This window comes from Drosophila arizonae, chromosome 2 (genome assembly GCF_054131065.1).
Source record: "Drosophila arizonae isolate 15081-1271.41 chromosome 2, UAZ_ARI_1.0, whole genome shotgun sequence".
Taxonomy (NCBI): domain Eukaryota; kingdom Metazoa; phylum Arthropoda; class Insecta; order Diptera; family Drosophilidae; genus Drosophila; species Drosophila arizonae.
Window position 1 is genome coordinate 19,139,638 of NC_142922.1, and position 23,467 is coordinate 19,163,104.

At 38.6% G+C, this 23,467-nt stretch overlaps 6 protein-coding genes across 9 annotated transcripts; 3 read left to right on the top strand and 3 right to left on the bottom strand.

The window, feature by feature from the left end:
- Positions 1 to 58: 58 nt before the first annotated feature.
- RpL27 (ribosomal protein L27) lies at positions 59 to 1,133 on the top strand. Its single transcript, XM_089462337.1, has 2 exons — positions 59 to 210; positions 615 to 1,133. Exon 2 carries the CDS (start codon positions 623 to 625, stop codon positions 1,028 to 1,030), a length of 408 nt encoding a protein of 135 aa, XP_089318463.1. The 5' UTR covers positions 59 to 210; positions 615 to 622; the 3' UTR covers positions 1,031 to 1,133.
- Positions 1,134 to 1,763: 630 nt separating this feature from the next.
- Positions 1,764 to 4,784, bottom strand: Idh3g (Isocitrate dehydrogenase (NAD(+)) 3 non-catalytic subunit gamma). Of its 2 annotated transcripts, XM_089462320.1 has the most exons (7): positions 4,572 to 4,784; positions 4,361 to 4,438; positions 3,511 to 4,290; positions 3,262 to 3,448; positions 3,093 to 3,168; positions 2,116 to 2,480; positions 1,764 to 2,020 (listed from the first exon to the last, which is right to left on the bottom strand). In XM_089462320.1, exons 1-6 carry the CDS (start codon positions 4,626 to 4,628, stop codon positions 2,450 to 2,452), a joined length of 1,209 nt encoding a protein of 402 aa, XP_089318446.1. In that variant the 5' UTR covers positions 4,629 to 4,784; the 3' UTR covers positions 1,764 to 2,020; positions 2,116 to 2,449. The 2 variants fall into 2 exon arrangements, with proteins under 2 accessions (XP_089318446.1, XP_089318447.1); XM_089462321.1 differs by lacking the exon at positions 2,116 to 2,480.
- A 366-nt stretch (positions 4,785 to 5,150) lies between these two features.
- On the top strand, positions 5,151 to 6,422 carry LOC108621079 (S-adenosylmethionine mitochondrial carrier protein homolog). The gene is made up of 4 exons (XM_089462335.1): positions 5,151 to 5,291; positions 5,359 to 5,625; positions 5,689 to 6,110; positions 6,177 to 6,422. Exons 1-4 carry the CDS (start codon positions 5,202 to 5,204, stop codon positions 6,289 to 6,291), a joined length of 894 nt encoding a protein of 297 aa, XP_089318461.1. The 5' UTR covers positions 5,151 to 5,201; the 3' UTR covers positions 6,292 to 6,422.
- On the bottom strand, positions 6,133 to 7,333 carry LOC108608575 (uncharacterized). Of its 2 annotated transcripts, XM_089462336.1 has the most exons (4): positions 7,188 to 7,333; positions 6,880 to 7,135; positions 6,612 to 6,788; positions 6,133 to 6,547 (listed from the first exon to the last, which is right to left on the bottom strand). In XM_089462336.1, exons 1-4 carry the CDS (start codon positions 7,316 to 7,318, stop codon positions 6,473 to 6,475), a joined length of 639 nt encoding a protein of 212 aa, XP_089318462.1. In that variant the 5' UTR covers positions 7,319 to 7,333; the 3' UTR covers positions 6,133 to 6,472. The 2 variants fall into 2 exon arrangements, with proteins under 2 accessions (XP_089318462.1, XP_017855494.2); XM_018000005.2 differs by having other exon boundaries at positions 6,880 to 7,277.
- LOC108621089 (uncharacterized) lies at positions 7,328 to 8,864 on the top strand. The gene is made up of 2 exons (XM_018018230.2): positions 7,328 to 8,417; positions 8,493 to 8,864. Exons 1-2 carry the CDS (start codon positions 7,450 to 7,452, stop codon positions 8,680 to 8,682), a joined length of 1,158 nt encoding a protein of 385 aa, XP_017873719.2. The 5' UTR covers positions 7,328 to 7,449; the 3' UTR covers positions 8,683 to 8,864.
- A 39-nt stretch (positions 8,865 to 8,903) lies between these two features.
- Positions 8,904 to 23,423, bottom strand: Lgr3 (Leucine-rich repeat-containing G protein-coupled receptor 3). 2 transcript variants are annotated; one of them, XM_089462318.1, is made up of 10 exons: positions 23,165 to 23,423; positions 21,604 to 21,949; positions 18,975 to 19,295; positions 17,937 to 18,117; positions 17,589 to 17,873; positions 16,487 to 16,558; positions 15,059 to 15,130; positions 10,582 to 10,653; positions 9,791 to 10,234; positions 8,904 to 9,733 (listed from the first exon to the last, which is right to left on the bottom strand). In XM_089462318.1, exons 2-10 carry the CDS (start codon positions 21,689 to 21,691, stop codon positions 8,917 to 8,919), a joined length of 2,352 nt encoding a protein of 783 aa, XP_089318444.1. In that variant the 5' UTR covers positions 21,692 to 21,949; positions 23,165 to 23,423; the 3' UTR covers positions 8,904 to 8,916. The 2 variants fall into 2 exon arrangements, with proteins under 2 accessions (XP_089318444.1, XP_089318443.1); XM_089462317.1 differs by having other exon boundaries at positions 23,000 to 23,423.
- Between the last annotated feature and the right edge of the window lie 44 nt (positions 23,424 to 23,467).

The window sequence follows — 23,467 nt, forward strand, 5'->3', positions numbered from 1 at the left end:
GTGTACATTTTTAAATCATTTTGTAAACCGGTTTAATTGTTTCAAATTTGTGAACTGTTTAACAACTGTTGGGTATACCTTCCCGCGTTTTTGAGTGCTACCAGATCATTGCCGATAATACTTGCGTCCGGTGTGGCAACGCCGACAGTGCTGCCAGCTGTCAGAGTAGCTGTCAATCTTTTCTTTCTTTTCCGGTCAGCGAACAGACCTGTAAGTTCGCGTAAAAATTATATATAAAATAAAATCGTTTAAATTTAGTGGTTTTACCAAACAACGCCAAATATAAACAGCGTTAAAAGACTGATAATTGTGCCACTAATGCCAACATATCAATATTGTTAAACGGTCGATAGTTATTTAGCAAAAATAATAGCCAAAGCAGCCAATCAAAACAAAAGTCTCAGATAAAAATATTATAAAAGCCAAATGCTAGTGCAAATAATTGGCGAGCAATATATAATTGAAAGCGTAATTGAAGACGAATAAGTGATTTTGTGCTAATTCCTTGCATTTCTCTTATATTTACATTACATGCACGCTCGCTGCTGTCGTCGACGTCGATGCCTACTATCAACAACAACATAATGGATTGGGTCTTTTTCAAACACGCACAGCCGCCAAGATGAGGAAAATTATGAAACAGGGCAAGATCGTAATCGTCCTCAGTGGACGTTACGCCGGCCGCAAGGCTATCATTGTGAAGACTTCCGATGATGGCACGCCGGAGAAGCCCTTCGGTCATGCACTCGTTGCCGGCATCGACAGGTACCCTCGTAAGGTGACCAAGAAGATGGGCAAGAACAAGTTGAAGAAGAAGTCCAAGATCAAGCCTTTCCTGAAGAGCCTGAACTACAATCATCTGATGCCCACCCGCTACACAGCGCACGACATCAGCTTTGAGAAATTGTCGCCCAAGGACCTGAAGGATCCCGTCAAGCGCAAGACGCATCGTTTCCAGACTCGCGTCAAATTCGAGTCGGTGTACAAGGAGGGCAAGAACAAGTGGTTCTTCCAGAAGCTGCGATTCTAAGCGGGGCATCTGCCTATGTGGAGGTCTCTTGATTTATTTGTCGTCGTTTTTTTAAGGTTAAATAAAACACAAATTTCTGATATAAAGTGACCGAAACTAGCAATTGTTAATGTGTTTGTATTATTATCCGATTGTGTACACTTTATGAAGCTATGCATTTAGTAAATCTAAGAGGTATTTTGTTAACCCACGTTTGCCGGTCGTCTATAGTGTCTAGTATAGATTTTTGGGAAGCCAATTATCACGCATAGGGTCTTTGTCCTCTGTTAGATGTTAATACTCTACTAAAATAGCACATATTTTGGTATGTTTACTAATCCTTACCGTACATCGGCATAGATTGAAAACTCTGTCAGCCTTCAATACGCTCAACGGTTGCCATTGTTGATATCTAATTTAACCCTTGTTCGTGTAGGCTAAATGTTTGTAGCTAGCGGTCTCTTAACCCTTGTTCGCCGGACGCATATATTTAGCTGCGTATACTTGGTATTTTAATCATAGTTATTTAGTTTCATGGCTTATAATTCAGGATCCATTTAATTTTCCATTTCATCGAATTGAATATGCTTAACTTATGTTATACTTCATTCTTATTAGATTAGTCTCATACCTCATACATGGGATATTTTTAAAACAAAAATGACAAAGTAATTTGTAATTTAGAATTTTCTGTTTTATATTATTAGTGCAGCACACCTTTCTCCATCTGGTTCACAATGAAAACGCATATTGATAGAATTTTTTCAATTTTTTAATAAATATTCGAACAGAATAATACATTTTGCTTGAATTTAATTTAATATTCTTATAGTCGTGTCTATAATATACAATTCTATGGCTTCACTGTACACTTCAAATTTGACAATATTGCAGAAGGGAGTTTTTTGCTGTATTTTTCTTTTCGCTTAAGGATTGTGCTCTTGCCAAATTGGGTCAACAAAGTTTAAAAGAGTCGAAGTAGTTCAAAGCATAACTGAGTCGAAAGAAGCTCTGTGAAATAGAAGAAACAAGATGAATTAGACAATTTCAGATAAAAGTAGGCGCACTTATAATTATGAATATTTCGCAAACAGAATGCATATTACCTGCAGTAAACCCTTTGAGCGTCGGAGGTGCACAGAACACATAACACATAGCCGGGGCGGGGAGATTTGTTTGTTTTCAATTGGTAAAGCAGCGATAATGTTTTGACCACATTAAATAAATAAATGGATTGCTTCTAACAATATTTATTGACATCACAATAAACACTTTATGCATTGGCTTTGAAGATGAAATAGTTTTTAACAATTGTTTTTGGTTCTGATTGGCTTAGTTGGGTTAATATCAAATTTATTATAAGATTTTATTTTATTTTTTGGTTTTATTATTATTTTTGCTGTTTAGTAGGGCTTTAGCTTGCGTATTCGGATAGGATACCTAAGACTGGGTGAAAAATTTTCCATGTGGCCTGTGGAACGATTAAGCATGGATATTTTTGTTTGTTTGGGGAGTAGAAAAATAGATGTAAATTTTTCGGTTAGATTTGTACATATAATACTTCTTGATATACATTCAGAGAGAAAAAAGAATATTGTAGACGGAGAGTGTTTCAGTGAGGTGTGTGTGTGTTTATGTGTTGTGGGCACTACGGGAAGAACTACTTACAATAGGTTTAGAAAAAAAATATAAATATAAATAAATCAGGATTAAGCAAAACAAATTATAAAAAAATTAGTAAATTTTGGGTGTTTGTGTTTTGGGTTAGGAACAAATTAGGATTATAACAGTTTTAACGAGAACGGGTTACAAACTTATTTATAACACTTACAGTTCTGTTCAAGTTGAAGTGGGAAAAATAATACAAAAGAGCACAAAATACTTATATAATACCAAATAAAATATCGACAGACTGTGTAACAGTGAAGTAAAGAGGACAAGCGAAAAGATGGTACACAGATATGTTATGTATACTCGCTATAAAACTAAATACAGCAATAAAAGAACGCCAACGGAAACGAGCATCACTCGCACTTTCAAAAACAAATATGCTTAAATATTTAATGCAAGTCAATTATTTTACCAATTCACACGCTTGGCACTCAAGATCTTGAGAATGTTCTCAACCACATCGGTGCTGCTGTGAGTTCCGCCGAGATCTACAAGGAAACAAGTTAAATATATATGTGTTAAATATGAAAATCGACGTCTGTGCGTAAAGCGGAACTCATGTTCACACATGCTCAACAAACCTGGCGTGCGAATAGCATCGTTAACAATTGTCTGGTAGGTAGCGTCATAGATAACCTGCGCATGCTCCTTGTGGCCCAAATGATTCAACATATCAATGCTGGCATTGATCATGGCCACGGGATTGGCTATATTCTTGCCGGCAATGGCAGTGCCTGTGTTACGGGTGCCAGGCTCAAAGACGGCATACTAAAAGGAAATCAAATTTCAATCAAAATTCATAACTATACTACCGTATATATGTAGCTCACGTGATCGCCATAGTTGCGTCCAGAGATTAGACCAGCGCCGCCAATCAGTCCACAAATCACGTTCGACACAATTGTGCCATACAAGTTAGTCATATTCATGACATCGAACTGGTGGGGGTTCGAGACAGCCTGCATGCAAGTGTTGTCAATAATCATGTTGTTATGCTCCAGCTCGGGATAGTCCTTGTGCACACGATTGGCTACTTCCAGGAACAGACCGTCCGACAGCTTCATGATGTTTGCCTTGTGGATGGTTGTCACGCGTTTGCGATTGTTCTGACGCGCATATTCGAAGGCATAGCGTGCCACACGCTCGGCATTGTCTACAGTAACCACCTTCATGCTCTCCACAACGCCGCGCACAGACTCATGCTCCAACATGGCATACTCACCATCCGTGTTCTGGCGGATGAGCACAACATCGACGTCCTTGTGGCGCGCAGGAATGCCTGGATATGACTTGCAGTGCACCACATTCACGTAGAGATCAAGCTCATTGCGGATAGCCACATTGCGGGAGACTTCGCTTAAACTTTGCGATTTTGTCTCAATATTACCCTTGAGTGCCACGCCATTACGCTTAATAGAGGTAATAGCATAGTCCAGATCATCATTGCCCTCGGTGGAGGGATCAATGTCGATTACCTCAAAATCAATGGGAGCACCACAATATCTGAAGATCTCACGAACATAGCCCATCAATTCGGGTCCGATGCCACCGCCGGGCAGCATAGTGACCCCATGACGGCCACCATATTGCGCCGAGGGTATATCCGTGTCCTATTGGAGAAGCAGTATCAGATGCGTTTACTAATACATATACACTATTTGTATAACCTCAAAAACGTACCGTTACTTTCTTTTGCAAAGCCGATTTGGTGTGTGCCACGTCTTCAGTTTTTTCCTTGGTCACCAGCAGGGGATATCCCTGTAAATGACATATTAAATGAAATTTATCTTTGACTTTTTATCCATTCTCTAGTCCCAACGCATTATGTAATTTGCAATTGCCAACCGCTCAGTTGGCCAACTATGTATCTGTAATTTGCTTTCTAACTTACTCGTGTTAGGAAGGGCACCTGGGCTTGCAGCAGTTTCTGAGTTAATCGAATAGCCATGTTTCGTTATAATATTTTCCAAGTGCCCCTTACAAAGCTGATCAACCCTTTTCTTATTTGATTTCTGTAGCCACGGCCAAAACGCAAAATCATATGTTTATCAAGCGATATTATTTTCGATTAAACACAAATTAAAAAATATCGATGTGTAAACAATTAAGCTATCGATTGGCAGCACTGGCATACAGCCGTGACGTCATAAATCTCCTTAAAACATTAGGGAATAGTATTCCTCTCATTAGGTTTGCATTGCAAACTTTGCAACTCTTACATTCGCTTCTTATGTAAATTTGTAAAATTTAAATAATTTATTTTTAATATATAGCTCGAAAATATAAAAGTCTACTTTTTAGCTAAAACAAACATTCATTCTACATTTTCTATCGTGACATTTATAAATTCAGTCACTATGTATTTTGAAGCGTATAAAGTCTTCGGTGTGCACCCATATTATTTCATTAAATTGCTGTTACGTTAACAACCACACGCATTTAGAGTTTGTTTTTGAATTAAAACAATTTGGCTGCAGCATGTGGTCGTAGAATAAACAATTAATAGACATTATAGTGGCAAATGGCTGCGGAATTAGCGCCCGCCGCACTTCCGGCGCAAATCGATATGCAGGAGCCGGTCTCAAAGATAACATTTTTACACGCGCTCGTTGTAAGTTTTCAAATGTGCAATTAAAATGCAATTTTTTATGTACGTATGGTGGCATACACTTCTTTAGGCTGGCGGCGTGGCGGGTTTTGTGGTGGACATAGCACTGTTTCCCATTGATACAGTTAAGACGCGCCTACAAAGCGAGTTGGGCTTCTGGCGCTCCGGTGGCTTCCGCGGCATTTACAAAGGATTGGCCCCAGCGGCTGCTGGCAGCGCACCTACTGCCGCTCTATTCTTCTGCGCCTACGAGTGTGGCAAGCAACTGCTGAGCTATGCGAGCAACACCAAAGATTCACCTTATGTGCATATGTCCGCTGCGTCCAGCGCCGAAGTTGTAAGTAGCTAAAGTTAGGAAGACAACTTTATTATTCTCATAAATTACTTTCGATATACATAGCTCGCCTGCCTCATTCGTGTACCTGTTGAAATTGCCAAGCAACGTTCCCAAACACTTTTGGGCCACAAACAGCATCAGACTGCGCTTCAGATCTTAGTGCGCGCCTACCGCACTGAAGGCCTACGTCGTGGTCTCTATCGTGGATTTGGTTCGACGATTATGCGTGAAATTCCTTTCAGCTTAATACAGTTTCCACTGTGGGAATATTTTAAGCTGCAATGGACGCCAGTAACTGGCTTTGATTCGTCACCCTTCACGGTGGCTCTCTGTGGCGCCGTTGCGGGTGGCATTGCGGCTGGGCTAACAACGCCGCTGGATGTCGTCAAAACGAGAATAATGCTTGCAGATCGGGAAAGTCTGTTGCGACGTCGTAGCATACCAGCTGTACTGCATGGCATTTATAAAGAACGCGGCATAAGCGGGTAAATAAAATTGGTTTTCATATGCTGACTTAATATAAATATTTATTCCTATATATATTATTCCAGTTTGTTTGCCGGCATTGTACCCCGCGTTCTGTGGATAACACTGGGCGGGGCGTTTTTCTTTGGCTTTTACGATCTAACAACGCGTTTATTGAGCGCTGCAAATGCTGCTGATTAACAGCTTAAATAGGCACATATTTTATAGTGAATGTACAAAAGGTCTGTGGAACATTTAGACATAACTTATGCTGATATCAAAGGCAAACTGATAACATAGACAATAAAATAAAAGTGTATACTCTAATCTAAGCTAGAGTTTAGTCTTTCTTACTTCTGCATTTCCTAATTTTGGTACTTAATTAGACACGCAACGCAATATCGTTTGCATCCAGATACGCTTGATTTGATTGGGCATAGCTACCTGTACGCTGTACCTAAATATATACATATATACATTGTTGATGTGTAAGTTAGACAATTAGTTAATTAGTTACTTACAGGTTCGATATGCAAGCGTGCATCGAGCAGACTGGTAATTGCATTTGGTTCGTCTGCCCCAGCCATGGATACATCTGAGTCGTCGTCGTCAACATTTGTGTAGCCATTGCGAGTGGCATTACGTCGCTTGAAGCATATGAAATTGAATGAGCGGCGGCTACGTGACATGACATATACCTTCAAGTAGTAGGTTGTATCGCATATGCAAATAAGGAAAACGCAGTTGTACAAATAGCAAGAGAGATAACAAAATTAAAATGAACTTTACCAAACCAGCAAGCAGAACTACTCCCACCAACACCAAAATGGGTAACCATATGTATTGGGCATCGTCTGGATGTTCCAAATCAGGGCTTACGGTTGTAATAGGCTCAACATCCATAATGGTTCTTACGAGGCTGAACGAGGATTTAAATCGCCGATTGAATGCCAAAACATAAGCCGGTGCCAGTGTTACCACAAATAACAACTGCTCTTTACGAGTTATCGTTAGTGAGCAAAGGCCGTGATGGAAGTTACAAAGCCTTCAAAGTCAAGTCAAATTTTTGACCAATACTAAACACCAATTACTCATACCAGTAATTAATGATGTCCTTGTTTAAATTGATGTTTTTTCTATTATATTTCCCAATTATTCGCTTCTTTTGTTTTCCTTCATACAATGAATTGTAGTGGCCATAATGCGATATTAACCTATCGATATTCATTTTTCAATATCTTCTTCTGTAAGTTTCCTCTTGTACCATCGCTAATTGTGCTGTGTTTGGTCTCCTTTGCCGCAAAGTTTGATTATAATTTCAATAAAAACCCCGCGTAGTGGATTTAGTTTAAAATCAGAATGACTGTCTCTATTGCTGAAATTGTAATTGAAGATTTACGCTACTGCTGTCGCATTTGCCTTGAGCAGCCGCATCGTGCTCAGATGCTAGATATGAATCTCATATATGATGAGGAAGCTCAGCTTACATATTACGATTGCTATGAAATATGCACAAAGAATAATCTGCGAGAATGCAGCGAGCATGAGCCTCATACATTATGCAAGCACTGCGGCGTAGAGCTACAATGGGCCTATGACTTCCATAAAAAGGCTGCACAGGCCAACAAGCAGCTGCAAAATATGCAATCTATCGTACATAGCGAGGAACAGATCGATGAAGCTGACATAGATGAATTGGTACATGTAATGCCTGTGGAAGAGGATACCATAAATGAAGTAGAACTGGAAGAGCCAGTAGAGCAAGAAATCAGTGAAATTGATACTGTAGACTCTGCCCCAACGATAGTTTGCACGAGTGTCAACGATGTTGTACCGCGTCAACGTTATTCGGGTCCTTTTAACTGTGAATTCTGCCAGAAAGTCTTCCGGAATCATTCGCATATGTTGAAGCATCAGCTGATACATCTCTCGGATCGTCCGCACTTCCAGTGCAACGCCTGCGATCGCTTTTATCTCACCAAGCAGGCGCTAAAAGTTCATGTGGACACACAGCACAAAAAGTCCGGCAGGATGTGCGGTATCTGTGGCAAAGTGTTCGCCATAGCCAAAGGTCTTGAAATACACATGCGCTATCACAATGGCTTCTTTCCCTTCGATTGCGATCAATGCGATCGCAAGTTCGCGCAGCGCTCCCACCTGAATATCCATCAGCAGGTGCGACACAGCAGCGCACGTTTCCAGTGCGAGTTTGCCGGCTGTGGCAAACTATTTACCTCGTCATCGGCACTGCGTAATCACGAGTGCACCCACACCGAAATGCCCTTCGAGTGCAACGTCTGCCAGCAAGGATTTCCGGCTCGTTACAAGTTAGTACCAGTCTCGTTTGGCTTTGTAATTCCTGCCTGTCCATCTAATGAATTTTAATCTCTCCTTTGATGCAGATTGCGATTGCACGCTCAACGCAAGCACAACATGCAACTGACACTGGCGCAACTGGAGACCATGCGCAAATTTCATATAATGCGCTCAAAGCGTGTTCTGGCCAAGCTCGATGCAACACAGCATCAGCATCAGCAGCAGCAGGAAGAGGGAGAACTGAAGCTGATTGATGCTGTAACTAATGACAGCTAAAGCCAATTAAAAACTAATAATTAAAGTCTTCAGCTGCTAGGCAGTTAAAGAGTCGTTGAGTCACTTTTCTTACAAATATCACATTCAATGTATTTCACGATTTTGTTGAGTTAGTTAACAATGACTTGGTTGCACATGTAGACATATAAATACATATATACATATACTATATATCTCATATATATGATTAGAGTATAGACATCATTTGGGAGGAGCTATCAAAATATTGGCCATTCAGTGGCTCAGCGTCAGAGCCAACGGCATTGACTTAATGCCTGTGGTTGTTGTATATTCATCTGGATTCTGGGAGGAGCCCGTCGCAGTGCCCGTGGTTGTGTTGGCCACGTTACCATGCCCCGCCTCCGTTCGCTTGCGTGACGTTATCTTCTTCCAGCCGCGCAACAGGATTTGATTACGATACTTGGGTGTCGTGAAGGTATAGAGCAGCGGATTGACAGCCGAATTGAGGGGCAATATGAAGACGACGAGCCAAGCGTAGATATCATCGGAGATGTTGTACTTGAAGAACACCCAGATCTTCATCGCTATAATCGGTGCCCAGCACAGCACATCGGTTAGCACAATGAAAAAGAAACGCACCGCAAATTCACAGTCCAGCAGTGAAAGGGGAGTGGCACTGCGCGTACGCCAAATGGAGATCAAGAGCGCCGTATACAGTAATGCAATCATCAGCAGGAGCAGCAAATTGACGCCGAGAAAGACAAACGCCGAGTACTGCCAGCCCAGTGGATATGCTTCGTGTATGAAGAGTGGAAAGCAGGTGCCAGAGTGAGTGCCGTAGAACTGACTGCTGGAGTACCAGATGACAAGGGGCGTCACAGCCAGACCCACACCAGTAACCCAAATGCACAGCAGCGAGAAGTAAATGATACGCACACTGATAGCGCGATGGCCGCGAAAAGGATCCGCTATGAGCAGGAAGCGTTCCAGCGACATGAAGGCCAAGATGAGCATGGATACCTCTGAGGAGCTAACAGCCAGAGTTCCGATTGCCTTGCACTGCCACGACTTCAGCCAATCGCGAGCCACCCTAAAAAGAGATTTCCAAACAATAATTTATATACATAAAGAAGAGCCGGTCACATACATATGATATTCATCTCTGTAGCGATAATCCTGCACTCCCAGTATGAGCAGATAGAAGCCCATGAGCATATCTGCTAGCGCTAGATTCCTGATGACCATGGTCACCGCCACATTCTCATCGCGGTAGATGAATCGACCATAGAGCACCATCAGGTTGCCCGCTATGGAGAGCGTTGCCATGAACCAGGTGGAGTGGCGCAGCAAGGGCTTGCTTAGCAGATCCTTGAACGAACTGACGCCATCCGTTTTGGGCTTACACATCAGCACATGCGGCGTCATGGAGCAATAGTAGAAGCGATCAAACACTATGTACTTCAGATTAGGCATCCTGTTGAGTGCATCAAAGTCAATCCGCTCGAACTCGATGCCGGTCAGATTCAAAAAGGAAACGTTCAGCGCATCAATCAAATTCCGATCAATGTGCAACGGCATGTGAGCCAGGGAGCTGTTTGAGCAAGAAAATGGGGGAGAAAAATAGATTTAAGGGAATGAAATATGCTATTTTAAAATATTATATTTAGATTTATTATTTTTCTGAAAAATATTATAAATTTTTATTTTAGTTTTATTTCAGCTTTAGTATTTAATATTCAAAAAGTATATATTTTTATTCATATAAAAAACTGCTCAAATAGCAAGCTGCTTAAATTCCAAGGCAGCGTTTCAATTCCCTGATAAATACTCAAGGCTCTACTTATATCATATGCACAACATAAATCCAAGCTAATTCTTAACCCCAAATGGCGTGTGTCTGCTCCCCGAGTATAGCCCACAGCATTTCACTTTACTTACAGTGCCTCCAGGTGTGTGTTGTGCATAAATGTTTCGCCAGATAATTCCTTAATGGGATTGCCAATGAGGCGGCTGTAAAACAGAGAAACAGACGAATGCATGAAATGGTGCGTCTCATGGACAAAGTGGAATAATATTGCGTATACGCCGCATAAGCCAAATAATAGGCACACACGCACAAATATTTTAAGCTGATAAAAGTAAACAGAGGACCACATTTGATGACGCTTTCAACTGCCGGCTTACATACGTGCATTTAGTAATATTATATAAGGTGGAGCGGTAGATCTTTATAAGAACGTTTTCTTTCCTTTTTACAGCTAACTTTTAAAGTCGCAAAGAAATAAACGACACGAAAATAACAAAAGTACGACATAATAACGAAAATTCTTATTTAATAGCTGTGATTCCCACACGCTCTCCCTCTCTCACTCACTCACTCGCTGTCTATCTCTATCTCTATGTGTGCTATAAATTACTGCACACAGCTATAGTTTATCTTTGGGTTTGGGGCCTGTTGCTCAGTCACAGGAAAAGCGCATCATTCATGACAGCCAGCAGACGTTGTCGACATCCTTGCTGGCTCCAGCTGTAGCTTTTTCGAGCTCTCCCCCGCTCCCCACTCGCCCCCTGCGACTGTGAAGTGCAGCAGCTGATGCTGATGCTATTTAGCCCCATTCGCTGCACTTGTCTGGTCAATCAATGCCGGCGTCAACTAAAAACACTTTGTTTTTATAGCTTGCCGCACATAGACAATGCTATATCCAATCCCCGATTGCCCAGTCTCAGCGCGAGCAACTCCCTTTAGCCAGTAATTGCTGGCCAGCTATAAAGTTGCATTGCACGCTGGAGGAGGCAGCTGGAGGGAGTGGCATACGATGCTGTTGGCACTAGCTTAACCATAAAGTAAATGTTTTACTTGTAGCATAAATTGCTTTTTGATAATGCTGCCGCCCTTGCCCGACTCAGCCATCTCGATGGATGCCTGTCGAGCAATTTTATGTAAATTGTGCGACATTTAATGCCAGGCTTTGTGTCTTGGTTGTCCGAGCATTAAATGTGCTACTTAATAACTGACAACAAAACGTTTTTTTGGGGACAGCTGTTGTGGGCCTTTCGGCAATTGCAGACGGCAATTAACATATTTCGCAAGAGGGGCCAACAAGTTGTTAAAGCATAAGTATGCCCTAGTCCTATTTGACCAACAAATAAGTAGCTCAAGTAATGCCTTTTGCTGTTGCACAGGCACAGGCACACGCACACACATACACACACACTCACGCATGAACTGAAACACACCCGTGTGTGTGTTTGTCGCTCTGCGGTTGCCTGCGCACGAAAGTAGGCAACATAATGCGTCAATAGAGTGCCCACACGCGCACTTACACCCACCCACTACACACAGACACACACCCATTCACACACATATACACACGCACAGGCACAGCTGGTCGGTCAATGTCCAACTTTCAACATGTCAAATAGATGCGCATAGTTGTATTACTGCAACGGCAGAACACGAATTGCGGCTTAACATTTAAGTCAAGCGGCAAACGATTCGTCCAATACTCTACTTTACTGAGAAGGGCAATGAATGTCATGAACACGATTTTAAAGACTGCTGCAGAATATAGTAGAATATTTATAAATTTTAGGTTTAATATTTTTCATGAACTTGATGCTAGATCAAGTTTTAATATTCCTGCATCTTTTATAGCGGAAATTAATATTTTTTAATTATTTTCATTATTATTTATAACATTTTGGATATTCAATTTCTTTAAAGCTTTATGCTTTATAAAATTATATTTTTATAAAAACTTCTAAGACTTTTCTTAGAATTAATTTAATTTTTAGAATAGTATTCAAACAGATTAATTTTTTATATATTATAAGATAGTTATTAAAATAATAACAAAAACGTCTATTTTGGGGATGATTTTTTTTATATACAAATGTGATTGGTATTCCTATCATAATAAATGTAAAAATTCTTATTTACATAAATTAAATATATTTGATTCAAATGCAACTTAAACTAAATGCGAGCATAAATACAAAATTATATTTTTATATTTTATGATTTTACAAAAATATAATATATAATTATACACATGTATTACATCAACTTAAAATATTTAATAATTTAAATATTTGTATCTATTGTATAAAAAAAAAAAAAAAAAAAAAAAAAAAAAAAAAAAAAAACTTACCTAACATAGCATTATTTATATTCAAATGCTAAATACCTTTTGATTAGTATGATAGCTAAGCTGTGCGTCATTTGAATCGAATGAAATACAATTAATAATAACCGTCTGGGGTTGTGGACCCTTTTCTGGCATTTGCTGGAGTTCAAATGAAGGTATTAGGCCAATCAGTGGAAATGGCACGTACGGCTGCGAATCCCTTCGAGCTGCAGTGCTGCTTTGCGAGATTTTATTGTTTGCTTGGGCATTACAATCATGTTGGCCGCAATTAACGTCATTGCGCTTAAGTATACAAGGGACGATCAGAAAGGGCACCCTGTACACGCACACAATTGTTAGGAGCAAGGCAGCTTGGACAGAAATGAGCTGCTTGTGCGAATTTTCTGGGAAATGGCGAAAATCAAATTAGTGCAGCGATTTTTTATGTCCAGCTGGACAGGAAACAAGAAGTCAGCACAAATGTGAGCAGCATTTAGAGAAAGACGCACGCAGATACTGATACAGACACTAACACATGTATCTGCCAGATACAAAACGCTGTGCCATAAAAAATCGCATTTGTTTTATGAACTTGACGCCGAGCAACTGTTCAAAAATTCACAGCACGCTTGCAGGCGCATCATATGCATGCAAATAAACAGACACAGACAGGCACACGCCCTTGGGGGCGTGGCCACATCAACAGGCGAGCAAAGGATTTCACTCACCGCCAACACTGACTTTAGGGATAATAATGGCCGCACACAGCGCCAATTTCAATAAACTCCTTCATTATGGCAGCACAGCACAGCACAGCACACAGAATCTGAAGCGCAAGGACAGGGCCAGGACTTGGGGCAGGACTTGAAGCTCATATAGTTCATGCTCTTCATGTTCACATCAGACGCTTTGCTGCTCTGTTGAAATTGTTTTCGCATAAAATACAAATTTATTTGCATTTTTATTTGGCCATAATACAGTTGGTTTATTTGCCGTCCCAAGATACAAAAGCCATAGATACATTCGCCAAAATCTATACATTTTTGGTCAAGTGACAACAGACACTTCGTGTATGTGTGTGTGTGTGTGCGTGTGTGTCTTGGCATTGATATGCTGATGCTGATGTATATGTTAGTTGAGTTGGTAAATTTATTAAACCCACAGACTTGCCTAGATCTACCACATTTATTAAATATGCTATTGATATATTTATGTTTGACAATAAGTATACATATATATATTTGGAAGTAATGCATTGTATTAGTAAATGCGATAGCTAAAGCTGTAAAGCTAAAATTCAAACTGATTTCAACCCATAAATGGAGCAGCTCATTGACTTAGCTGGCGACATAAAGATAAAAAAAAATGCGTGTGTAAAAGTCTCTTAAGATTTACATAATTTTACATTGTGTATATGAAATAAATACTTCATTTTATGTGTACAATAAATATATAAAAGTATATATGTATATAGCTCTATTAATATGCTAAAAGAAAATTGATTTTGACCCAATCCTACATATATGTATATATTTTTTAATTTTCCAAAGAGTAGAGATAAATAAATAATAAAGTTTTCAGCAATCGAGGTCCTCTATATTAAAGTACGCTTCAAAAATCTTAATGAATTTAGCTGATGAGGTGAGAAATCTCTATGGAAATGAGAAAGTGATTTATGAAATTTGTATATTTATTTATATATTTGGAATCTATGCTAAGTTCGCACTGTTAAGCATACGCCATGTGGTGTTTGCTTCAGAGCCTGAATTCTCGTCACAGCTATTAACATTTTTATGGGCCACTGCAACATTTTGGCTTATAGATTGTGCCACACAGAAACACATATATAACTTTTATACGAGTTGGCCATAAAGCCTCGACTTGGTTTATGCAATGAGTAGTCAAATTAGAAGGCGTGGCTGGCATCATAAAATGCCAAAGGGAACGAGTGATCGATGCGGTCATAGGTATGACTATAAATAGATCTATTAACGATTACAAGAAGGCATGAATTGCCCAAATAAATAAAATCAAACTGACTCAATATTTGCCATCTGAAGGATTAGGAAAAAAAAAAAAAAACAATTTTCATGCTCCTTTGTAAGTTTTTTTATCTCCTCAATTTATGTTCTTTTTTTCTCGTTTTTTGTATGTATGCAACTCATTCCACATTAACCTGCCCAAAGCGATAAATTTATGTTTAAATGCTAATTAAAGCTGTGGTACATGCTTGGGAATAGCCTTCCTTTTTTTAATGTACATATTTATTAATAATTGCTCATACTCACATATCTAGAATTGCTTTCAGATTGGCGAAGGCTTCCGAGTGTATGTGTGTAATGAGGTTATACTGCAGATCCCTGTGGAATATATGAGTTGGTTAAGAGTTAAGCAGTATTAATAATTTAAGTTAATGAGAGAAATGATTTTAGGTATACTTGAAATACTAGCTGTGGAAACTGAAGTGTCAAAAAACTTGTCTATCAAATATCTACATAGCTCAAGATATCTATAAAAATGTATGTTGTTCTGTAAATTCTAAAAGTAAACTCCTTAAATGAAATATATTTACAGTAAGCTAAGCTCAGTTGATGTAGCCTAGCCAGTTAGCTAGCTTATTTTATTGTAAATATATAATTTATCTACATACATCTATCACTCTATCACTCACTTAAATATACGCTCAAATTGTCGCTGCTATAATTTGTCTAGGTTATTTTTCAAATCATTTTCAGGCCTTCAGTGATGAGCCGCCACAAATATTGCGTATACGCAGCGTGCGTCAGCTTAAGCCAGTTTCGGGTATTGCAGTGAGCGGACGGGCGCATGTGGTGTGGGCTGGCACGGTTAGAGTTACTCAAACACACATTTATTTACGTGCGGCAATTTGTGATGCTGATTTATTTTCACTTACCAACGCGCCGGGTGCCCAGACGACCCATTGACTTATATTGTCAGCTATTGATGCATAAATTAATGATTATGTGTAGTCGACGCGCCGACGAAAACGCCTGATAAATGTTTTCAAATTGTCGCCCAGCTAGAGATATGAGTGAAACACAAACGCATCCACCCACACACATGCACACACACACACACGCACACACACACACAAACACACACACACTCATAGTCACACAATTTGCATGACTCGACTTATGCTTAAATATTCACTTTTGGGCATATGCTCTGTTTAAACAATTGAAAATGAAATTTATGCTTATTGGCACATAAATTCAAGCGTCTGAGGTGTCAAATTCAATAACATATACCAAATATCTACTTCGTCAACTATGCGTATGCGTAATTTGCTTGAACGTCTCTGCTGATTCAATTCTGCTGACTATTAGGGCTAGGGAATAGGGATAGGGACTGGAGTAGCAGGGGGTGGGGCTGAGGCGGGTGAGGCTGCTGGGCCTTGCCAGGCAAATGTAACCCATATAAATCTTGTAGCAGCGCCGTTAATAGCGCAGCCGAAAACGAAATGAAAGCAAAATGCAGTCATGAGTAAAAATTACGCATACGCACCATAAAACCTAAGTACAACATATTTCAATAGAGTTTTCGACACTTTATGTGAAGAGTTCAGGGCAAGCAACATTTTAAACATTAAACCGAAAAAAGTAACCAAAACAAACGAACAATGTAATGAGGCCGCCTTAAAGTACAGTGCGGCCTTGGCGCATAAACGCATTGGGGTATTCCCTTTCACTTACAGCAGCTCCAAATTATCCAATTGCGCAAACGTTTTCGCGCCAATGTACGCGATGCGATTGTGATCCAAGAAGCTGCAAGAAAATCAGGAAAGTAATATCAATTAAAATAAGAGGGGAAATTAATTGAAACGAAAGAGGGGTAGGAGCATAAGAACAGTTTAAATAGTTTTCAAAATAAATTGCAATAATTATATTATTTTTTTAGCTGTTAAATAAATGTATATAAAATATATTAATCTGACATCTATTTAATATATATATATATATACATAGCAACATGCGTTAAATATGCACAGTTCTTCAAGCATTGTTGCAGTTGCTTCTTTATTCAAACACTTTGTAAATCTCTAAGTAAACGCTTTTATTAATGCTAAAAAACCTCTGTTAGTTTATTTGGATTCAAGAGCAATGCTAACTGTATATCTCTAGTGGTATTATTTAAGTGTTGCTAGCTGTATCTAAGCCAAGGTCTGATTGTATCTTTTTACGCTCCCCTGACCAAATGATATATTAAGGCTATTTGGTTAGTTAAGCCTGGCTTTTTGACCAAAGCTATAAATTGGGCTCGTTTTATGGTGTTTAAAGGCTTTGTAAAGTGATGCGTACAATTGTCTACGAACAATTTATGTTGGCTATTAGCGCACTTATTGATAAACATGATACATATGTATAATACATACGCTTCAGCTTCAATTTCTTTACAAATTTTTTCTCGGACAACTTTAAATGTGAAATGTTTGGCTCGCTGCAAATTGTTATTATGGCCATCCATGGCACATCGTAAGGGCACATAACTGTTACACCCATTGCCCAATCCACTCTATGGAGGAGCCCAGCACATGCCCAACTGCACTTGATGGCCCCCAGACCCCGCCATCGCCTCAGCCAAAAAGTTCTGACACAGACTGTGGCGCAGACACTGTAAAGCATTTCACGCTTGAATACATCAACCGAACGCGAGTGTGTGAGAGCATAAAACCTTGTGGGCGTGGCACTGGCCGGCATACCCAATGCCATTCTTTTTTTTAATCTAACAAATAGCTGAAACATTAAGTCGCAGTTCCATTCCCATTCCCAGTCCCAGCACCAACTTTTTACTTACATTTCGACCAGCTTGGGGCTTTTGCTCAGCTGAACGTTGCGCAGGGTCAGGCGATTGTGGCTCAGGACAAGCCACTCCAGCTTCTGCATGGCGGCCAGCTGCTCCATGGGAAAATAGCGCAATTGATTGTTAACTAGGAAGAGCCACTGCAGCGACGGCAAATCCTTGAATATGCCTTGTGGCAATCGGCTAAAATTATTATGGCCCACCTCGAGGCGTTCCAGATGCGGCAGACCGCCAAAGCAGCCCGCTGGCAGACGTGATATGTTGTTGTACTTGAGTGTGCTGCGGATAGATATCACCTCTGTATATAGTATTTACCCAGATCAGGCTGCTCAGCTCACTTACAGTTTCTGCAGGCGCGTCAAGTTGGCAAACAGATTCTCTTTCAGTGTCAAATTGTTGCGTATGATGAACAAATTCGTCACCTCGTCGCTGATGCGCGGAAAGCGACGCAGCTTGGCAGACTTGCCACAGTAGAGCATTGTGCCACCGCCGCATTGGCAGACACGTGGATATGTTGTGATTGCTGTGGGAATGCATATAATACGGGTATGAGAATCTCGACTGTCCCTTAATTTAAAAGCACCAAAGAAAGTAGAAAACTTTATTGAGGCAGAATTAAATATTTGGAAAATTATAAATTTACATTAAAAAATGAAATGATAACAGAATATTTATAAATTCATACAATTTAAATATTGCAAATAATTACAATCTAATAAAATGATACAAACATATTAATAATACCTGACTAACAACAATGAACAAGTTTGAAGTATTTATGGGAATAATTTATGATACGAAATACAATAATAATAATAATTTGTATTTAAAACATAATAATAATAATTAAAATAATAATAATAACAACAACAAGAGCATTAATAAAAGCTAAAATATAAAACCTTTTTCTAGCTGAAATAATAACTATAAATATAATATGTGCTGAAATTCGTAACACAAAAAATAAATGTATTTTACAATATTTTATATTTGATATTTTTTTTTTTTTGCCATCTGTCTTATAAAAAACAATAAGCAAATCTTTAAACAATAACTATATTTAATTTGAAATAATATTTAATTTAAAGCTCAAGCTCAAGCTGTCAACTCATATACAATATTTAATGGATTTGCTTTTATATTTAATGAAAAGTGTCAACGAATTATAGACAGTAAAACATTAATTAAAAATCATTTTAATAGCTAAAACAAGTGTTAATAAAAGAAATTTGATTAAACAGCATTACGTTTAAATTGAATTCTTAATAAAGCTGATTGCAGCATATTAAGTTACTTTAGCATACATAAGCTCATTCTAGATTTTCCTTTCTGGCTGAATGAACTTTAAGCGGATTTAGCTGTATTCAGTCGACTACGTACCGCAGGGTATGACAAGGCTTTGATTTCTGCTGCCCGCCAGCGATGACAAATCCCAGGCGCTGGAGTTGGTGCCAACTATGGCTGGGCGCTGTTGCTGCTGTATTTGCAGCAGCTGCTGCTGCTGCTGCTGTTGCTGCTTCTTCTTTTCAATAGCATTACGTACAATTTTATCAGCAAGCTCCTTGCTGCCGTACAGATTGCCGCACTCGACCGGATTCTCATCGCTCCCATCCGCACAATCGAGATGCTTGTCGCACATTTGACGCTGCGGCACGCACTGTATGCCATTGTTGCACGCAAAGCTGCCCGTGGGGCAAGGTCCTTGATAACAAAAACACAAATAAGGAGAAAAATAATTAATAACGCCCAGCACAATATTGGAGAAGTAGATTGACCTGAATCGACACGTATTGAGTCTTGCATTTCATCTGTAGGGCGCTTCATATTCTTGTATTACTCATACGTCACGTTGGCCACACAAATGACTAATCTCACAACTGGATGCGGAACTTGTTTTGTCCACATTCACTCATCTCTAAAGAATTGCTTTCGGAGTTCACAAAAGTCACATAAAACAACAAATCAATTAAAATTAATGTACAAAAAACTTTTGATTGCTTTTACTTATATTTTGCTCGCAGCTTTGTTCTCTTCTTGCCTGCATTAAAATTTCATGTACTGCAGTGCTAAAGTTAGTGTATTAATTAGCATTTGCTTAGACTCTTTGCCTTCACACTTATTTGTCATCAGAATTGGCCATTTCAGCGGCACTTTAACATATTTATGCTCTGTCTGCCCTTTTTAGTGAATGACTAACAAAAGTCATCAGCAATTTGATGAGCTCGCTGAGTACCTAGTGGAAGTTTGTGCCGTGCAATCAAATTTAATTATAGTGAATTTGTTGCCTTAATAACCATTGGGAATTGGAATTCAAAATTATTTTATGTATTGAAAATTTAGTATGCGAAATAATGGCGATATAAAGTTAGAAATGGTACACTAAAAACCTACAATTCTTATATGTATTTAAAAAATTTCTAAAAATCGTATTCTAACCAAATATATTTGGATAGATTAAGCTTGTTCTATATATATATTTCAAATTCATTTCAAGCTGAAACATACATACAAATTATAATTCTTGAATATGGAAATTGTTGTAGGAGTTAATTCATAGTTAAAATTTAAATTATTTTTTATAAAATCTATTAAAATATCTGAACTATAGCTAACTTATGATATGTTTAAAATATGTGACGGCAAATTAACAAATGGCGATTTTCTACTTTCTTTGGCTGTAGATTTTATGCACATAGTTTCACTCATTAATTTTGCTTTCAATAAATTAACTTAATAGTTTGTGCAAGTTTCCTATGCATATCCTTTTATTCCTGTTGTGCCCTTTTCTGTCGAATCTGCTCAATCATTGGGGAGATTCTCATTTAATTAATGACAACTTTTTGCACAACAATCAAATCAAATTGCGTCACTGTGGATAGATTTCGCTGAGCATAACAGCTGTTATATCCTTGAACCTGATCCCATATATGTATGTGTCTGTGTGCGTGTGTGTGTGTGTGTGCTAGGCACGCGCTATGCATTAGTTGCAAACACTTTTCATTTCATTTTCACTTTACGCCAGCAGCTAGAGCGCATAAATACAAATCTAGGCGGCATTTGGCTATTTGTCTGACTCGGGCTTAACTCGCAGCAGCCCGTCAGAGGGATCTGCTGATTTAATATAATAATTCGTATATCCCTGATAATGGTCCCTAATAAAGTACACAGACGCCACGTTAAGCCAAAATATGACATTCATCAAACGTTTCGTCTCTCGCTATGGCAAATCAATAGGCAAATTGACTGTGGCCATACGAAAATACGAAAATCTGCCAACACGATGCAAAAATTGTGAAAATGTGGATATTGTGAAAATGTTTATTCACATAAAACAAAATACAGCCCAGAAACAGGCAGCAGACGCTTGTAAAATAAATGTGAAAATTGGTTTTGCTCGCTGGCAAAGATTGTATTTGCGTTTTTTGGTTGCTTTTTATGAAAGGATTTTTTTTTTATTTATTTTTTTTTTTTTATATCCTATAAGTTTACAAATTACTTTTGAATACTTTATAGCGCTTCAATTTATGTGCTACATGCGAGAGCTGAGCCGCATTTCTGTCATTTGATTTAGGTTTATGTCAAAATAGAATAGAAATCAATAGATAGTTTATAAAGTTTAGGGCAAAAAGCATTCCATTTAAAACTTTTTACAGTATGCTTATTTTTCATTGATTAAAATTAGAGAAGAAAGCATTTTACAAGAGCATGTCATTAAAGTCTAAAATGTTGACCCAAGAGGCAATTCCAAACATTATTGTGATGTAACAAAATGAGTCAAACTAACATGATTTGTTAATTTAGTATTTATATTGAGCTACACAAATTAAATTAAGGAATCAATAGAAGCTAATCGAGATTTATTTTCTTTCACATATTTTATATTATATATAAAGTAATTAATAATTTCGAATCTAACTAAATTATAGCCAGCGGACTTTTCCTATAATATATCCGTTACCTATTATATAGCCGAACTTTGTTTTCATGCATTGCAGTCATTTTTACTTACCCAAACTTAGGTAGAAGACAAGACCCGATAGGAGCAAAACAATTGTCATAAAGCCAATGCCAACAGCTATGCTCCGTCCATAAACCATTTTGAAAACTATTATTTATTATTTAAATACGGTGGGTTTCTTCCTGTTTATTTATTTATTTATTTTTTTATTACTATTAATTCTTTATTTTTGCTGGTTAATTATATGACTGGCATTGTTTTGGCTCAGCCTGGGCGGAGTTCATATTTTGTACGATGCGAAGTAATTTTGCCATAGCTCACACTCTTAGGACTCGCGCGTCTTTCACCGCAGTTTTTGCCACTTCATTGAGCTAATTTAAATTTGCATAGATGTTGCCTGTAAATATTACGCTGGGTCTTCAATATTTAACACTTGAAGTGGTTTAATTAGTTTTATATTAGCAAGCAGTAGTAGCTGGTCTATTTCAGGAGCTGTCTATTTCGCTGACCTCGTAATCTTATCCTTAAAGAGACTGTGTTCTTTGTTATGTTTTAATTGAAGCTTAACATATCTAATCTGTCTGAAAATTAAATATATTTACTAAGCTGCAGGCACTTTTTAATCCGATTGGAATTATTAGATTCTCCAATGCCAACATTTTATATCAATTTACTTTCTCTGCGCTTGCACAAAAAAAAAAAAAAAAAAAAAAAAGAGAAAAATAGAAGCAAAGGCGAGGGCGTATAGGGATACTTAAACATAAAGGACAACATATATCATCAAATAAAAATATGTCAACAGGCAGTTAAAATGTTGACGATACAGACACAGCGCTTAGGAGATGAAAAAAATGTTAATGGCCTCACCAAACAGATTGAGACTTGTCAAGAACATAAAAATATTTCGAGCATGTGAGAGAAGTTCAAATAGAAAACGGAAATAAATATATAGCTGAATTTAAGAGCAGTAGCTGAATAAATTATAAAACTTCATAAAAACTAGAAAAGCTATTTATTTTGTATAATATGGTATGCTCTTTATCGAGTCTGAATTTATACTGTTTTTGTGCACTTGGTTCGCTTGATGAAATTCAGTTAAAGAAAAATAAGTAAAGAAATGTTTGCCGCCTTATCAATAGGCACAAGGCCAGGGCTCCCCATATAGACAGATCATAATTTCCGCAAAAGGTCGACACTCGGCCCAAACGTATGCCTCATTATCGCAATCATCACAATTGAACAGCATTTGGTGTGGAAAGTGTCGTAAAAACGTAAGATTTTCCTTTATTTGAGTGTGAGTGAGTGTGTGTGTGCTCTGCCCCTCGTTTTACTTTTCTTTGGCTTATTATATTCTAGGTTTTTCTTCTATTCTCCTCGCTTTATATTTATTTTTATTTTATTTTGTTGCCTGCGGCCACTTAATGCTTTTGACCAAGTCAAAACGCACATTTCAAGATGGTGTCAATGCGATAGACGCCGGAAAAAAAGTAAAAGCAAGGAACCCTGCCGGGCGACAGTTCAATTGAGCGGCAAAACACGCACTGCAAGAGGTCGGCGCGTTTTAAAACGCATGCGAAACGCGAGCTCGGTCTGTTGACGCGTGTCAACTTACAAAGAGACAAGACAAGCATAAGACAGGACTAAACAAGTCCGCGCACAGCGGGCAACTGAAACAGACAACAGCAATTGTTGCTGATTTTGTTTAGCTCCGGCGGCTGCTGCTGCCGCTGCTACTGTTGCTGCTGCAGCGAAGTCCTTGCTTCGTGTCCTGTTCGGTCTATACTGACCGTCGCGGCGTATTCGTATTGTGACAAGCGATTTGGGGCAGGAGTGGCCAGCAGAATGGGACGAAACGCAGCTACATTTAATAATAGAAGAAATTTACGTTCCAGTTTATGCAGAGTCCTTCAATATT

Excerpts from the sequence above, each read along its gene's own strand:
- LOC108608575 (XM_089462336.1), bottom strand. The coding sequence starts at position 7,318 with ATGAATATCGATAGGTTAATATCGCATTATGGCCACTACAATTCATTG. Across the intron at positions 7,136-7,187 it reads AAGGACATCATTAATTACTG|GCTTTGTAACTTCCATCACG; the intron begins GTATGAGTAATT and ends TTGACTTTGAAG. Across the intron at positions 6,548-6,611 it reads CACGCTTGCATATCGAACCT|GTACAGCGTACAGGTAGCTA; the intron begins GTAAGTAACTAA and ends GTATATATTTAG.
- LOC108621089 (XM_018018230.2), top strand. The coding sequence starts at position 7,450 with ATGACTGTCTCTATTGCTGAAATTGTAATTGAAGATTTACGCTACTGC. Across the intron at positions 8,418-8,492 it reads GGATTTCCGGCTCGTTACAA|ATTGCGATTGCACGCTCAAC; the intron begins GTTAGTACCAGT and ends CCTTTGATGCAG.
- Idh3g (XM_089462320.1), bottom strand. The coding sequence starts at position 4,628 with ATGGCTATTCGATTAACTCAGAAACTGCTGCAAGCCCAGGTGCCCTTC. Across the intron at positions 4,439-4,571 it reads AGGTGCCCTTCCTAACACGA|GGATATCCCCTGCTGGTGAC; the intron begins GTAAGTTAGAAA and ends TGTCATTTACAG. Across the intron at positions 3,449-3,510 it reads GACGCAACTATGGCGATCAC|TATGCCGTCTTTGAGCCTGG; the intron begins GTGAGCTACATA and ends ATTTCCTTTTAG.
- LOC108621079 (XM_089462335.1), top strand. The coding sequence starts at position 5,202 with ATGGCTGCGGAATTAGCGCCCGCCGCACTTCCGGCGCAAATCGATATG. Across the intron at positions 5,292-5,358 it reads CATTTTTACACGCGCTCGTT|GCTGGCGGCGTGGCGGGTTT; the intron begins GTAAGTTTTCAA and ends ACACTTCTTTAG. Across the intron at positions 6,111-6,176 it reads AAAGAACGCGGCATAAGCGG|TTTGTTTGCCGGCATTGTAC; the intron begins GTAAATAAAATT and ends ATATTATTCCAG.
- RpL27 (XM_089462337.1), top strand. The coding sequence starts at position 623 with ATGAGGAAAATTATGAAACAGGGCAAGATCGTAATCGTCCTCAGTGGA.
- Lgr3 (XM_089462318.1), bottom strand. The coding sequence starts at position 21,691 with ATGGTTTATGGACGGAGCATAGCTGTTGGCATTGGCTTTATGACAATT. Across the intron at positions 19,296-21,603 it reads TGTCTTCTACCTAAGTTTGG|GACCTTGCCCCACGGGCAGC; the intron begins GTAAGTAAAAAT and ends TTTGTTATCAAG. Across the intron at positions 18,118-18,974 it reads AAGCCTTGTCATACCCTGCG|CAATCACAACATATCCACGT; the intron begins GTACGTAGTCGA and ends GCATTCCCACAG.